The sequence below is a fragment of the Bubalus bubalis genome, chromosome 23 (assembly GCF_019923935.1).
Source record: "Bubalus bubalis isolate 160015118507 breed Murrah chromosome 23, NDDB_SH_1, whole genome shotgun sequence".
Taxonomy (NCBI): Eukaryota; Metazoa; Chordata; class Mammalia; order Artiodactyla; family Bovidae; genus Bubalus; species Bubalus bubalis.
In genome coordinates, this window is record NC_059179.1 from 46,932,494 (window position 1) to 46,949,842 (window position 17,349).

The 17,349-nt window shown below is 44.5% G+C and overlaps 1 protein-coding gene across 2 annotated transcripts in view; it reads left to right on the top strand.

The window, feature by feature from the left end:
- DOCK1 (dedicator of cytokinesis 1) overlaps positions 1 to 17,349 on the top strand; it is a 559,970-nt gene that overhangs the window by 483,621 nt on the left and 59,000 nt on the right. For both annotated transcript variants that reach the window (XM_025273840.3, XM_025273841.3), the window contains exons 36-38: positions 5,492 to 5,532; positions 6,819 to 6,909; positions 11,176 to 11,295. In XM_025273840.3, coding sequence (XP_025129625.1) covers positions 5,492 to 5,532; positions 6,819 to 6,909; positions 11,176 to 11,295 — 252 coding nt within the window. The remainder of the gene's footprint in view (positions 1 to 5,491; positions 5,533 to 6,818; positions 6,910 to 11,175; positions 11,296 to 17,349) is intronic.

Genomic DNA, 17,349 nt, shown 5'->3' on the forward strand with positions numbered 1-17,349 from the left:
CTTTTAACTAGCACTTTCAACAGAAAATTACAAGGTGTCTTAGAGGCAAAAGACACAGTTCGAAGTATCAAAACATCAGATCTGGACTTGGACTTAAGATTTTAGAATTATCAGACTGGGAATTAGTATGTCATGATTAACATGTTAAGGGCACTAATAGAAAGACTAGACTTTATGGGAGACCAGCGTGTCAGGATGGCCGAGTGGACAGAGGACCAGATGGTTGGATGGCATCACCAACTCAATGGACATGAGTTTGAGTAAACTGCAGGAGATGGTGAAGGACAGGGAAGTCTGGCGTGCTGCAGTCCATGGGGTCATCAAGAGTAGGACATGACTGAGCGACTGAACAACAGCAACAGGGGAAGAATAGGTAATATAAGCAGAAAGATGGGAGTTCTCAGAAACAATCAAAGAGAAAAATGCGAGAAATCCAGAACACTTGCAGCATGAAGAATGCCTTTGGTCTCATCAATAAACTGGACATGGTCGAGGAAAGATCAGTGAGCTGGAAACATCTAACTGCATTTGCATGTGCTTCGTAAGGGTCTTGGACCGCTGTCGGAAGTGGGCTTCCGTCCTTGAGATCTGGCCCACACTGGCTGTTTGCTCTCCACCCATCTGTAGCCTGACTGCGCTGGGGTGGCAGTGAGCTCTGCCCCAATTAAGGCCTCGATCATTTGCTCAGAAATGAGCCCAGCTCTTAGCTTCCTGCCTTCTTTCCTCTGTCCAAAAGAATTTACTTTGATGATGCCAATGTGGTTAACACAAAATAGAAATCAGCATTTTTCTGCACGAGAGAAACAGAAAACTTTTCAAAATCATTCCCTACCATGGACATCCTTTTCTAGTGCTTCCTCTGATCTTTAAGGGGATCCGAGAGGCCCTTTTGTGTCCTGAAGGAAGAATTATTATTATGTTGATGAGGTTTCCAGCTTTGATGATTGACTACTATTAATCTTTGTTTCAAGAACAGTTTTTTTGAGAGCACCAGAATGCAGAACCTAGCAGAGATACGGTGATGAGCTCGGGCCTTTTACCAGAATCAGAGTCAGGGTCAGAAAAGTAAGCGTTTGTGAGGACACCTGAGCTCAGAGCTCCTGACATTGTAGCCTGCGTTCTTCTCTCGTCCTGAGACTGTCTGATATTTTTCACTTCCTTCCGCTTGAAACATCCTGAATCTTCCCATGAAGAGTCAAGTGTTCTGTTCTTAACCATTTCCTGGGGAGGATGACATGGATTCCAACCTATCACGATTCTTTCATTTAAAAAATATAATAGATCTCTGGATTTCAGAGAAACATAACTAGATTTTTACAGGTAGACGTTCTGTCTCATAATATTCACTGCTAAGATTACATTTAATCTTATAAATATATTTTTAACCTCCTGGTCCATTTTTACCTTTATCTTGGTACTTTTCTTATGAAACAAATAGAGTTTCATAGAAGCAAATATGTCTTTCTCAGCTCAGTTCAGTTCAGTCACTCAGGCATGTCTGATTCTTTGTGACCCCATGGACTGCAGCACACCAGGCTTCCCTGTCCATCACCAACTCCTGGAGCTTGCTCAAACTCATGTCCATTGAGTCAGGAACGCCATCCAGCCATCTCATCCTCTGTTGTCTCCTTCTCCTCCCGCCTTCAATCTTACCCAGCATCAGGGGCTTTTCCAATGAGTCAGTTCTTCACATCAGGTGCCCAGAGTATTAGAGATTCAACATCAGCATCAGTCCTTGCAATGACTATTCAGGACTGATTTCCTTTAGAATTGAATGGTTTGATCTCCTTGCAGTCCAAGGGACTCTCAAGAGTCTTTCTATCTTTAGATGAATATGGAGGTGTAAACATATGTTTAGAAAAATATAAAATGTACCCAACTGATTACTAAGCAGAAATTCCCTTGAAATCCTAAGGTTAAAAACCAAAGAACATAAAATATATTCATCAATAGAGAAATGTAAGCCCATTGCCAAATTTCCATTAGAACCAGTGGTATTATCCTTTTTTTATGGAGTTGGTGGGGCATTCTAAGTTGTGTGGGCTTATTAACATCCTATTCTTTCTATCACTTAAAAAGATAAAATAAAAATAAGAGACAGAGGCTGTTATTCTGGCCAGTAGCCTAAGTCCTTTATTTTTTTAATTAAACTTTTTATTTTGCGTTGGAGCATAACTGATTGACAACATCGTGATAGTTTCAGGTGGACACCAAAGGGACTCAGCCATACACATACATGTATCCATTCTCCCCAGACTCCGCTCCCATCCAGGCCCCCACATGACATTGGGCAGAGTCCCCATGCCATGCAGTAGGTCCTTGTTGGTTATCTCTTTTAAATATAGCAGTGGGTACCTATTTATCCCAAACTCCCTATTGTCCATTCCCCTCCCCCTCCCCACTGGCACCCGCAGGTTCATTCTCTAAGTCTGAGTCTGTTTCTTGGGGCTTCCCAGGTGGTACTAGTGGTAAAGAATCCACCTGTCAATGCAGGAGATGCAAGAAATATAGGTTCGATCTCTGGGTTGGGAAGATTCCCTGGAGAAGGAAGTGGCAACTCACTCCAGTATTCTTGCCTGGAAAAATCCCATGGACAGAAGAACCCGGTGGGCTACAGTCCATGAAGTTGAGAAGAGTTGGACACGACTAAGTGACTGAGCTCAATATAAATAGACAAATTTCTACAAGCAAGTCTATATACATAGTGGATCACAGTTCCCACTGGACAAAATGCATATTTGTAATGAAGTAGAATTTCATCGTCACCTTATAATCACGCAATTTTCAGTTACTGGTAGATGATTTTGTTGTATGTCCCCTGGCTCGTCTACGAAATTATCATAACCGCACCAGAGAGTAGTAAAATCATTCTTAATTTACAAACATAAGTCAGGTACTTTGTGGCCCCTTTATAAGGTTAATTAAGGTGTTTCCAACTAGAAATCTGAAAATCTTATCATAGGATGTGTCTCAGTTATGACGGAGTACAAAACTGAAATGCAGTGAAATGCATGTGCTTTGAAAGATTAATGCATAGCGCTGGATTGGAGTTGGGGGCCTTGTCCCAATGGGGTTGCTTGGAGAAACACAGCCAGCAGCGCTGGGGTAGAGAGAGGACCACGGGGCTGGGGGACCCAAAAGTGGGGCCCCCGCTGAGCAGTGTGAATTTTTATACAAGGAACTCGAAAGTTTTATATAGAAATTGGAATTTGAGATGAATATCCTTCGGGTGTAGGGAGGTTTTGAAGTCCTAGGCAGGGAACGGAACTCAGCGCAGGCAGGAAATAAAGACATTTCCATATCTCGGGGAGGAGTGAAAGTCGCATGATATCCCTGTTGTGAAATTGTAGAGGAGAATGATCAAAAGCTTCGGAAAGGATTAAAAATAGGAGTGCAAAAGAGAGCGGTGTGAAATCGTAGCTTGTAAACACTGGCGAGTCAGAGCTGGAAGTGAACAGCTCATCCTTCTCCTTTGATGTAGCTTGCCTTTGTTACGTGGCTCCCAGTTGTCAGCCAAAAATATGCTCATTACCCGAAACCAGGGGACACTCACAGCTGAGAGGCTGCAACACGTGGAAATCTTGGTGCGTCTCTCTAAATGCGCCCCCTCTTACTCTCTGCATGTATTTAGCATTTCTTTTCAGACAGATCGATCGTGGAAGCAATGTCTTTTTTTTGACTAATGAAATAAAAGAGGCTATTTCATCTTCCTGGATAATTGCACGCGTTTATGATAGTGATATTCACTAGTTATCTCAGGCCCCCTTCTAGAGGGCTCACTTCGTGTGCAGGTGCTGAATTTCACGCTGAAAGTGGCAGTGGCGTTTCCACGCCTTAGACCTTGTTAGGTGACTGTTCCGTACCTTTCTGGTGGCCTCATGTACAATAAAGATTTTAAAGTGTAGAGATTTCTCATAAAGAAATGTAACTGTTTATGAGCAATGTTTATGCTCATCTGAAAATAGCCTGCAATATGTAGAATTAGGGCTTTCCTGGTGGTGAAATGGGTAAAGAATCCGTCTCCAATGCAGGAATCTCAGAAGATGCAGGTTCAATCCCTGGATGGGGAATGATCCCCTGGAGGAGCGCATGGTGACCCACTCCAGTATTCTTGCCTGGAAAATACCCTGGACAGAGGAGCCTGCCGGGCTACCGTCCATACGGTGGCAAAGAATTGGACGTGACCGAGCACACATGTAGAATTCGCCCATTGTCGCTAGTCGGCTAACTAGCCTTCCTGTCTGACAGTGCTGTACACAGGGTGTTTTATTAAGCAGTAACCGGTTTTATTACTGTGTTTTGGAAGGCCTGTGTAGAACAGCACTTTCCAGTAGAAATTTCCTGGTGATGGAGACCCTCTTATGTGCACTCACGACACTACGCAGGGGCCCTGGCTCCATGTGGCTCCTGAGCCCTCAGAGTGCGTGGCAAGTGCCATTGCGGAAGTGAATTTTTAACTCCATTCAACTTTAATTAAGCTGACTTTCTCTTTGAGTACATATGATCTGTGGCTATTGTGTCCAATCAAGTTACGACACTGTGTTGCCTTCTTATGGCTCTTGGTGAGTGAGGCCAGACCCAGTGTGATCTAAATCACATTGATGATGCTTATTCCCAAACGAATTGTCTCCCACTTCTAATGAAATGATAGTGGTTAAGAATGGTTAAGATATCGCGTCTTTGGGTAATGCTTTGTTGTAACTGAAAACAGGTGACGTTCAAATGACAGAAGTAGATTTAAGCCATCATGGCTTTTTTATCTTTTAATTTTTAAAAATGTTTTGCCAGGCATTTTTTTCTTTTTATTTTATTTAAATATAGTTGATGTACAATGTTGTGTTAGCTTCAGGTGTACAGCATAGATTCTTTTCCATTGTAAGTTATTACAAGATGTTGAGTATAGTTCCCTATGCTATACGGTAGGTCCTCATTGGTTATCTATTTAGATGTGGTGTAGATACACAATGGACTATTACTCAGCCATAAAAAATGAAAATTTGCAATAACATGGATGGACCTAGAGATTATACTAAATGAAATAAATCAGATTGAGAAAGATAAATATCATATGATACCATTTATATGTGGAATCAGGGAAAAAATGATAGAAATGAACTTATTTCCAAAACAGAAATAGATTCACAGACATAGAAAACAAACTTAAGGTTACCAAAGGGGAAATGTAGTGCGATAAATGGGAATAGAAGGATAGAAGGATAAATGGGATAAATGGGAATTTGAAATTAGCATATACATCCTACAGTTTTTAAAGTGCAGAAAACTTATTCATTAGAATTTTTACCCCCACCCAAAAAAAATGAAGAGCAATGTAAGTGATTTCTGCATTTTATATGGATTTTTGGTTCAGATCCAAAGAGTTGCTTCTGTTTGTCTTTAACACGAGTTGAAGAATTGTGAATTTTTAATGTGCATGTGATACCTTTTATAGAACTGGTTTCTTAATATAGTATTGTGGTTTGATTTCTTTCAGAATTTCTACAAAGAGATTGAAAGGGAAGAAATGTATATACGGTACGTGAGCGTCAGGCTTCTCTACACCCTTGACCTGTTGATGATAATTGCTGTCTGTCAAATCCATGCTAAAAAGTATTTTATAATCATAGGGGTTTATCTTGTAGAAAATCATGAAGGCTGGAGTTTGAATTTGGTGGAGATCCTGGAAGTATTGTCAAGCCTAGGGCAGTGTGTCCAAGCTGATGTGGAGATTTGGGGGTGGAGGGGGTCATACATAGTCAGCTCAGAAGCAAATTATTGCAAAGGGTTTTTGTTCCTCTTGACTGACCCTTATAGCAAAAGGCACCACTACAGATTTTAGCGTTTCACAGAAAGCCATATGATCAAATGAGAAGTCTAGTTTTAACTTCATCAGAAATAGGACAATATTATACATTTTCAGTCTATTCTTACCTGGATACCAAATTCTCAAGTTTTGTATTTTCTGCTGGAATTTTCTGCTTCGCTTGCCTTTTTCTCTAGGATGTTGGACTATGATTGGACCCTCTCCATATTGGTCTCTTTTAGTAGCCGTGTCAAATTTTAGCAAGATTACCCCTTAGAAGACCAGAGTAATTACATGATCCACACGGCATTAGTGTTTAATGATGGGTTAGTTACATTCAGCATGGTTTTCTTTCTCTCTCTCTTTTTTTTTTTTAAGTCTCTATTTGTATAAAGATTAAACAAAGTCATGATTTTCTAACTTTTGGTTTCTAAGACTTTTTAACTTTCTCCTTTAAAAGCAATACATGTGAATATAATAAACTTTGGGGAAAACAATCAGTTTCTTTTATCCAAATGTAGGTTACTTTGTATTAAAAAGCCTCCTTTTCTTTATGGCAGAAGAATTCTTTTGATCACATTCACTGTGATCACTGGAGCTCTTTATTCTTATGGATTTGTATTTTTATGGATTTTGTGTGTGTGTATTCAGACTCAATAGACATGTGAGAAATCGCAATGAAACATTGTGTCAGCTCATTTCAAATGTATGGAGAAAAGTCTAGAAAAGATGAGCAAGAATGAGAAAGCTTGAAGCACAATTGTGCCTTCTTGGGCCATCTTCAGCTTTGTCCTGAAAAGAGAATACTTAAATTTTTAAAAATATATCTATTGTTTATTACTCTGGTTGATTTTTAATGCTTTGTGTACCAGAAGCGTCCAAGGCATTATGTATTGTGAACTTTGTAAAAAGAAAGCATAGAGATGGTTTACTGTTGAAGTAGAATTTTGCTGTTGCGGTTCTCAACACAAATTATTTTGTGACGCTTTCCGAATATACCTGTGTTTTATCATCTCAGGTATTTGTACAAGCTCTGTGACCTGCACAAGGAGTGTGATAACTACACTGAAGCCGCCTATACCTTGCTCCTCCATGCAAAGCTTCTGAAGGTAGTAAAGTTCACCATATACTTGTATGATTCTGTTGTTATAAATTATAAGATCATTTAATATTTGATTTCCCCATGACAAATTTTTAGTAAACCTGTAACTTAAGATTTTATGGATATTAATGTAGTGACATTAACAAAGAGTTAGGAAGAACTTTGATTATAGATTTGACTCCATTGAATGCAAATTTGACAAGATGTCGGAACAAGTTATCACCGAGCATCTTAAATACCCATCATTAGTCTGTCAGCTTGCAATGAGTTAGGGGCTCTCTGTTTCTTTATTCCTATCAACAGGACCCAGTAATGCTGGAGAGTGACATCAGTAAGAAGGAATTTCTGTGTTAGAACAGTTAAGAGGATGAGCCTACTGCTTGTAATCTTAGAAAACAGTGTAGGGACCAGATCTTGACTTCTCTCTCCCTGTGCTCCAAGGGCATCCATGGAGACCTCCTGTTGGTCTATCAGTGCTTGTTAGACCTCCTGCCTGACTCTCCTGGGTGTGTTGCTCCTGAGCATGAGTCTGTCTTGACAGCTTTCCATTCTCAGTGATCATTTTGTTATGTAGATAGCTGTGGACATTGGTGTGTGTATATGTGTGTGTGTGTGTGTGTGTGTGTGTGTGTTTTGCCATAATATATTCATGTTCTTCCCCATGTCCAGTTTCAGCCCAGTTAGTCTTACAGAGTGAACTCACAGTAAATAGCTGGGTGGATGTTTGTATTGATGGATGGAAAGACGGAAGTATCGGTGGATGGAGGGATGTGTGGGTAGATGGATGGATGGCTGTGTGGATGGGTGGATATGTGGATGAATGGTGGGACGAGTGGGTGGATGAATGGGTGTGTGGGTGGATGGCTCTCTGGGTGAGTAGTTGGATAAATGAGGAAATTTCTTTACAACTTCTAGTTTTATATTTTAAAACTTTAGTAAGTCACTAGATCATCTTTCCCATTATATCCTCATAAAAATTGAAAAATTATAAACTAGATAAAGAGGAAGAGGTATGAGAATTATAATTAAGTTGTGTCTTCATGTAAAGACTACTCATTCAAGAAATCCTGTGTCTAAACTCAAGCCAGTTCCCCCTCTTATCATCTGAGCCACCAGACAAGCCTGAATGGAAGGAAACCAGCTGAGATTGTGCTAAAGATGCTCAGTGTCTGTTGGATGATGAGAGGAGCAAGGCAGAGGCCATGTCAGGCAGCGAACCTCCAGCAAGAATCTCCCAGCCCCTGGTCCAGTCCTGAGCTCTCCAGTCGCTTGCACGACGTGTATAAAAAGAAGCTGGAGTGTGGAGATTTACTTCCGCCTGAAAATGAAGAGTCCATTCCAAACCAAGCGCAGTAAGACTCGGTTCAGTCTGAACCTCATCTCTAGTCATCCGTGGTAGCCCTTTGGTTTTGCACCACATAAAACTCTGCCAAGGAACGTCATTTCTGAAGCTAGGAATTCCGGCTGGGTCACTGCACACCAGCTGTCCCACTTTGAATTCTAACGGCTTTCATTTGTTAGAAACCCAAATTTTAGTAACAAGGCCATTTTGAAACTACAGAAATATTTCTTTTACACCAGGGAAATTAAAAAGGGGTTGACAAGCTGCTTGGGCACCCTTGCTCTCTCTCATCGTACATAAACTTTTCTGTGGTGTGTGAATGTATATGTGTGTGCAAAGTATCATTTATTTAATAATTACATTTATTGAGCACAGTTGGGTTTTTCACAAACGGTACAAGGATGTTTCACAAACCAAATCAGTTGGCCCATTTCCATTATCTTTTTCACTGGGGTTTTGAATTTTCCAGTTAAATACACATAATTGCTCTCCATATCTTTTACATCATTACATTTTGCAATTTTTCCTAAATATGTTTTGATATTGCAGTAAATGTGAATTCATGCTGGTTAATCAGCACACTAAAGAACGTTACTTGTATCTTTATGAAAATTATTCACCATGATTGATATAGTCTTGTTCATGAAGTAAAAATCCTCAAATAGGATCTTCTATTTTGGTTAAGGCTATTTAAAAAAAAAGGCAATAAAAACATCAGCCTTTAGCCTTTAGCAATGAAGTTATTTCATCTTAATGTTTAAGGGGGAGGTATAAAGCATAACTCCTTTTGGTGTTTAAATTTTTTTAGGTGATTTTAAACTCCAAGTAAGTTATATGGCCTCTGAACTTTCTTAGTTATCTTATTGTAGTTAACAATTCAGAATCATGTGCAATTCTTCCACCCCTCAGAAAAGTCGAAATTGGGCCACGTGGTGAAAATGCCACACTCAGCGGAGTTTGTAACTCTAGGCTGTGGTTGGGCTATACATGTCTCATTTGAAGACGGAAAACACTGCAGTAGCCTAAAGGCTTCTCATTCTTACTTGACACCCCGGGACCTGGGGAGCCCTTCTGGCCCCGTGCTCTGCACCCTGTCCCTTGGAGCCCTGGGGTCCAGCCTGGGGCACTCCTGGGGTGCTCCGGAGCCCCTCTGGCTCCCAGAAGGTGGGGGCAGTATGTGCTGTGAGAGCCAGCCTCTTCGGGAGCCCAGCGTGCTCCCCAGGCCTTTCCTCCCACCTTTGCAGGCCTGTCCCTCGGGCCTCCCCCTTTCCCCCTGCCCCCGTGGCTCCTGTCCATTTGTCATGCCCCCTAAAGTGTGGCCCCATGGCTCATCCCATTGCTGCATATGTGGCCTTAGCAGCCCTGAATCCAGTGCCCCCCAACCGGTGGGGTACTCTATCCCAAATGTGGTCCAGGCAGCCTGCAAGCTGCTGCTTTCTTGGCAGAATCCCCCGTCTTCTCATAAGACCAGGTCAGACGTCACCTCCTGAGTCTAACCAATGAGCAAGCCCATCCTGATTCCTTACTCCAGGAAGCCTCCCCAGACCTCTTGTCCTGCCTCCTGCCCTTAGAAAGTGAAAGTGAAAGTCACTCAGTTGTGTCCGACTCTTTGTGACCCCATGGACTATACAGTCCATGGAATTCTCTAGGCCTGAATACTGGAGTGGGTAGTCCTTCCCTTCTCCATGGCATCTTCCCAACCCAGGGATCAAACTGGAGTCTCCTGCATTGCAGGCGGATTCTTTACCAACTAGGCTATCAGGGAAGCCCATAATGACCATGACATGTTTCCTGCAGACTTACTCCTGGTGGTTCAGATAGTAAAGAATCTGCCCGCAACGCAGGAGATGCAGGAGACACAGGTACAATCCCTGGGTTGGGAATATCTCCTGGAGAAGGGAAAGGCAACCCGCTCCAGCATTCTTGCCTGGAGAATCCCATGGACAGAGGAGCCTGGCGGGCTACAGTCCATGGGGTCGCACAGAGTTGGACACGACTGAGCGACTAACACTTTCTTTTGCACTTTCATTGTGTACCACACCACTGTCGTCTGTAATGGCACTCACCCTTGACCTGGTGCCTTGCACATTGCTGTTCTTTAGCCTCTCAGTTGTGTCTGACTCTTCGCCACCCTGTGGACTATAGCTTGCCAGGCTCCTCTGTCCATGGTGGGATTCTTCAGGCAGGAATACTGCAGTGGGTTGCCATTTCCTACTCCAGGGGATCTTTCCAACCCAGGGATCAAACTTGTGTCCCCTGCATTGGCAGGAGGATTTTTTACTGCTGAGCCACTTGGGAAGCCCATGCCTTGCGCATAGTAGGTCCCCACCAAATGGTGAAGTTTACTGAACTTTACATTCAGCGCCATGGGTTTGTTGAGCATAAGTTCAGGAGTTTAGGTGTTAAATGACCTTGCCTTCACCTCCGCTCCTTGCTGAGACCTCTGTGCATCCTTCCTTGGTACCCTAAGTCCTCTGTCACATCTGCAAACACGAGCTGAGCCCTGACTCTTTGGGATCCACGTGCCTTCTACTGTTGATTAAAAAACTTAGCAGCACAGGAGCCGGGCCAGCACCCAGGGAAGCCCCACTTGAGGCAGCCACAAATCACCCAGGGCCTCATTCATCTGGAAGGTTCCCAGGTTTCATCGGCAAGCTGACAGTTTCAGAACCTGCTGGGCTTCTCTTCTGTGTGGATCTCGACCAGCTTTGCCTTCCTCGTGTGTTTTCTCATCTTGAGGCCTCTGCACAGAGGTTCTGTCCTCAATTCCAGGCCTGAAAGTCTGATGAGAGCCGCTCCAGCGGTCCCCGGAATCATGGCTGGAACACTGCCCTGAATTCAGGGCTTCCTGTGCAATCTGAGTCCAGGGAAGGGAAAGGTCGCAGGGGCCGGGCCTCCCCAAACACCACTCACGCTTTGCTTTTGCCTCAGTGGTCGGAGGACGTGTGTGCGGCCCACCTCACCCAGCGGGACGGGTACCAGGCGACAACCCAGGGGCAGCTGAAGGAGCGGCTCTACCAGGAGATCATCCACTACTTCGACAAAGGCAAGGTAAAAAAAAAAAATGCAGCTTTTCTGTTGTTTTCTTTTTTCTGTGCACCTTCCTGCCATGTTGTAAACACATTTTTTTTTAACACATGGTGTTTGTGGAACCAGAAATTTGTTGCAGATTGTGTATCTGAAGGCTTTGTGCATGGCCCTCCAGCCGGTGCTTCTAAGTAGAAATCCTACAAAAAAAAAAAATCAATCACCCTTTTATAGATGCTCTGCTGAAAGTCACGACTGAGAACAAGGATTTTTATAGTCCTTGCGGAGGACGCTGATGTGGGGGAATTTGGGCTTCCCAGGGGGCGCTACTGGGTAAAGAACCCAGGGCAAGTGGCAACTCACTTCTGTATTCTTGCCTGGAGAATCCCATGCACAGAGGAGCCTGGCGGGCTAATGATTCACAGGGTCACAAAGAGTCGGACGCGACTGAGCACACGCGCACTGGCTGTATTACAGCTAATGCATTCCTTTGACAGTTTGAGTTTTTCTGTTGTCACTGAAACATTAATCCCGTGGCAAGACCAATGCTGCTCTTGTTGATGGCCTCTCTGTTAATTGGCTCAAACAAAATTATTTAACCGTTGACCTCTACTAAAAGGAAACCTGCCATCATTTTAATCAGACAGCAATAGATCTCATCATTGTAGTTCATGTGATTCAGATCACTAGTAGCTATTTTTAAAAAGGTGGGCGGCTCCTTGGGTCTTCCTGGCACTTTCAATGCAGGGATTGCAGGTTCAAGCCCTGGTTGGGAAACTAAGATCCCTTGTGCTGCAGCCAAGAAATTAAGTAATTAATTAGCAGACACTTTAAGGGGGGAAAAAAAGGCTGGGGGTGGTGGGTGCCTTCAGTTCAGAAGTTTGGGTTGTTTTTTTTTTTTTATTGAAGGATAATTGCTTTACAGAATTTTATTGTTTTCTGTCAAACCTCAACATGAATCAGCCATAGGTATACATATATCCCTTCCCTTTTGAAGCTCCCTCCCATCTCCCACCCCATCCCACCCCTCTTTATTGATACAGAACCCCTCTTTGAGTTTCCTGAGCCATACAGCAAATTCCCGTTGGCTATCTATTTTACACATGGTAATGTAAGTTTCCTTGTTACTCTCTCCATACAGCTCACCCTCTCTTCCCGTCTTCCCATGTTCATAAGTCTATTCTCTATGTCTGTTTCTCCACTGCTGCCCTGTAAATAAATTCTTCAGTACCATTTTTCTAGATTCCATATATATGTGTTAGAATATGATATTTATCTTTCTCTTTCTGACTCACTTCACTCTGTATAATAGATTCTAGGTTCATCCACCTCATCAGAACTGACTCAAATGCATTCCTTTTTATGGCAGAGTAATATTCCATCGTGTATATGTACCACAGCTTCTTTATCCATTCATCTGTCGATGGACATCTAGGTTGCATCCATGTTCTAGCTATTGTAAATAGTGCTGCAAGGAACAATGGGATGCTGCTGCTGCTGCTGCTAAGTCGCTTCAGTCGTGTCCGACTCTGTGCGACCCCAGAGACGGCAGCCCACCAGGCTCCCCCGTCCCTGGGATTCTCCAGGCAAGAACACTGGAGTGGGTTGCCATTTCCTTCTCCAATGCATGAAAGTGAAAAGTGAAAGTGAAGTCGCTCAGTCATGTCCGACTCTTCGAGACCCCATGGACTGCAGCCTACCAGGCTCCTCCGTCCATGGGGTTTTCCAGGCAACAGTACTGGAGCAGGGTGCCATCGCCCTCTCTGGAACAATGGGATACACGTGTCTTTTTTCAATTTTGGTTTCCTCAGGGTATAAAATCTTCGCCAAAGCAACTCCTAAGTTGATTCTGTGCCATCAGGACTCATAACTCATCTTAGTGGCTGAGTCTTGTCCGATTCTTTGCGACCCCATGGACTGTATCCCGCCATGCTCCTCCCATCCATGGGATGTCTTAGGCAAAAATACTGGATGGATTGCCATTTCCTTTTCCAGGGGATCTTCCCAACCCAGGCATTGAACCCAGGTCTCCTGCATTGCAGACAGATTCTTTACCGTCTGAGCCACCAGAGAAACCCCTTTAACTCATCTTAGATAACTGCTGTATTTTTTTTTTTTTTAACACTTTGAGACAAGTGAACAGGGAATTCCATGAAGGTGCTTATATTCATTTCTTAGGACTACGGTAATATAGTCCTGCCCTCTGGGCACCTTTAAACCTCAGGACTCTATGCTCTTGCTGTTCTGGAAGCTACAGAGCTGCAGCTGGGTGTTGGCAGGGCCGTGTTCTCTGAGAGAAGACAGTGCAAGGGGTGAATCTGCTCCCTGCCTCCCTCTTGGCTTCTGGCGATGCCGGCAGTCCTTGGCTCATAGACGAATCACTCAATTGCTGGCTCCTTATTCAAAGGGAGTTTTCCCTCTATGTGTCTCCGTATGTTCTTCTAAGAACATCGGTTTGGATTTAAGGCCCATGTGATCCAGTATGACTGCATCTTAATCTGATTACATCCACAGACTCTTTTTCCATGTAAGGTCAGGTTCAAAGATCCCAGGGGTTGAGACTCAGCATGTCCTTTGAAGGGACACAGTTCTAACCCCCAGCAGCACCTGTATCAGAAAAGGATGACACTGCTCTGTCTGTGGCTGTCAACATAAACCACACCCTTTTAAAACGATCACGTGTGTTTTACTTGTTCCCCTCTGTCCTTGATACAGGATGGAAGTCAAAATATTCAGAATAGCATGGGGATTGACCAGAGGCCACTTGGAAATGGTCGGTGAATTATACTTGGTCCTGTAGAGGAGCAGAATATATTTCTTTGTAGGAATGAGATGCTTTCACAGTTAAAGCCAATTATTAAAATTGTATTAGCTTAGCCAGAGAAATTCAGTTTTTCAACAAACTGCTAAAAAATGTGGATCTGTTCATTTCCCCAGTGGCTTTCTGGCTTACAGTGTCCTAGAGATTGAGGGTGGTCAGGTGCTATGGAGCGGGCAGAACAGGAGGGGGGACCCTGCAGAGGCCCAGGAAGCCTGAGGGCCCGAGGCCACTGGGGCTGAAGGAAGGTGCGTCTCTGCTGATGGCCCCTCGGGGCTCTCACGTTCTCTGCCAGCACTGACGTCTCCAATCGCATCTCAGCTCTCCTCCTCCCCTCACTGTGCATCTTCTGGCCGCACCCCGGCTTCTGGGGCCTCAGCTGTCGTAGCCTTTCCTGCCTCTGCCCAGCAGGCCTCTGCTGCCCCTGCCTTTGGTCATTTCATCCCATCTCCGCTTAATGTCACCTCTGCTCCAATGCCCATCATGCCCCCTTCTGTTCCTGTACAGCACTCACCACGATTTGCAATGATAGATGGGATACCAGCCAGTCCTAAGGGAAATCAACCCTGAATGTTCATTAGAAGGACTGTGGCTGAAGCTGAAGCTCCGATACTTTGGCCACCTGATGTGAAGAGCCAACTCATTGGAAAAGACTCTGATGCTGGGAAAGATTGAAGGCAGGAGAAGGGGGTGACAGAGGATGAGATTATTGGATGGCTTCACTGACTTGGTGGACACGAATCTGAGCAAACTATGGGAGACAGTGAATAACAGGGAAGCGTGGCATGCTACAGCCCCCTGGGGTCATAAAGAGGCTGACAGGACATAGCAGCTGAACAACAATAATTTGCACATAAGATTTCTTTAGTGAGTCTCCCAATAGACTGTGAGCTCTATGAAGACAGAGACCACACATATTAATCCTGCACATTAATCTAACTCTGAGACCGAGCTAGGCCCGTAATGCAGGGGGCATTTGTTAGATAGACAAAGAAATCAATGAGAGAATGAATGAACGAACAAATGAGTGAATACTCAGCATTGAAGGATGATTTCTGGCAGATGCGGGATGATCATGGGTGGTAAGACAGTTGGCCTTCAGTAAATAATACATTGAGGAGCCAAGTGAGTTTGCTTTTGTTTTAAGCCAGTGTAGCCTCATATTGGGGGCTTTTCTGGGAGCTCAGCTGGTAAAGAATCCACCTGCAATGCAGGAGACCCTGGTTTGATTCCTGGGTCGGGAAGATCCGCTGGAGGAGGGCGTGGCCACCCACTCCAGTATTCTTGCCTGGAGAATCCCCATGGACAGAGGAGCCTGGCGGGCTGCAGTCCATGGGGTCGCAGGGTCGGACACGCCTGAGGGACTGAGCGCAGCACAGTGGTCACCCCGTGCCAAGCACTGTGCTGGATGCTGCCCAGGCATTAGGAGTCTCCATGGCAACGCAGGAAGGACGGTACCACTGTACTTCCAATTGAATATGACATTTAACATTATTGTTAATAACAATATCAATAAAATAATATAATAGACCCACAACCATAGGAAGCAGACTTATGGGCTACCAAAAGGGAAAGGGTGGGCTACCATCCATGGGGTTGCAAAGAGTCGGACATGGCTGAGCGACTAAGCACAGCACAGCCCAGCTTCATGTGGAGGGAAAAAATGAACACGTTCAGCTGAGAACAGTGGCTCTGAACCCAGACCCTCAGGAGACCTTTCAGGTAGACACTCCTGGGGTGGAGGGGAGTGGATGAGACTGACATCAAGTGGGTCAAGGTCAGGGAAACTGCTGGACACCATGGAAGGCAGGCAGCTCCCTGGGTGCAGAATCATCCAGCCCAGAATGTCCATAGTACCCAGGCTGAGAAATCCTGGTTTTGGAAAAAGCCACTTCAAGTGATAAAGCATTCTTGGCCAAAGGAGAGGGGCTGAAGGAATGTCCTCACATGCTCCTGTGTTTTGGAGAAGACAGAAAGATGGTTCTGATAAAGTGAGCATTTGGCTTACCTGGAGTCGGGAAGGTTAACTTGATTCAACTTGTTCATCAAAGTTTAGGAGAATTGTCTTCATGGCAGCTATTAGGGTTGTGTTGGCAAAAGAGATTGAAAAGTCACTTTTGAATACCCACATCCATGTGAAGCTAACATGAGGGTGAGTGCAGGTGAGGGAGAAGATTTCATCAAACAAAATTTGAAGTACCTGGATGATGAGCTCTGAAGTAAAAAAATAAAATCATTTTAGCATCAACAAGCATTCAATTTCCTGGGAACAAAAGAACAGGAGGAAGTGGTAATCATCCATCTTCTCTATCAGTTGGGATGGGCTGGAATCGGCTGGGGCCTCGACCTCTTGATGTCTCAGTGATGCTACCCAGCCCAGGTGGTTCTTCATGCTGCCTGCCTGTCCTCACTTCTGGGGACCCAGGTAAGCACAGCCTCAAAGGGACAGTGAGTCCCTGCCTGGCCCCTACATGCTTAGCTCAGAAAAGACGCATGCGCTGGGCTCTTGTGTTTTTTGTTTTTTTCTGATTTGGCTGTGCCAGGTCTTAGCTGCAGCACGTGGGATCTCTAATTGTGGCGTGTGAACTTGGTTGCAGCGGGTGGGATCTAGCCCCCTGAACAGGTATCCAGCCTGGGCCCCCTGCACTGGGAGCAGAGTCTTAGCCACTGGGCCACCAGGGAAGTCCTAGTGCTCATGCCATTGACTAAAGCAAATCACGTGAGCCTTGGCGGGTGGGGAAGTACGCACGGGGGGAGCCATGTAGCAGCACCTCCATATACCAGGTAAAGCGGGTAGATCTCCAGGACATTTAATCAGACAGGTGAGCCAGGGTTCTAACCAAGGGCTCTCAAGGCACAGGGAAATTGCCTAAGGATATGTATGTTCCAGAAAAGGCAGCATTCACTCTAATCCCTCAGTTGCACACTTCCCGCAACTGGACATGTGAAAACAGAGCAATCTTCAGAACCTGGCAACGGGCCTTGAGCCCAGTTCCTCCATATGGAGTTTCTTTCTCGGGTTAGGGAGGGGTTGTGAACGACATGTCCCGGCTGGGCGGTAAGGGAAAAGGAGCGCCAGAGAACCAGTGGCCACGATGCCCGAAATCCCAGCAGGCGAGAAGTCTGGGCAACGGGAGGTCACAGCAGAAGATAAAGTTCAGCATTTCCTGCCAGATACATTCATTTAAGAAATGAGAGCAAGACATGGTCGTATTATACCTGCCAGGTATGGGTATATGTGATGATTTGAGAAATAACAC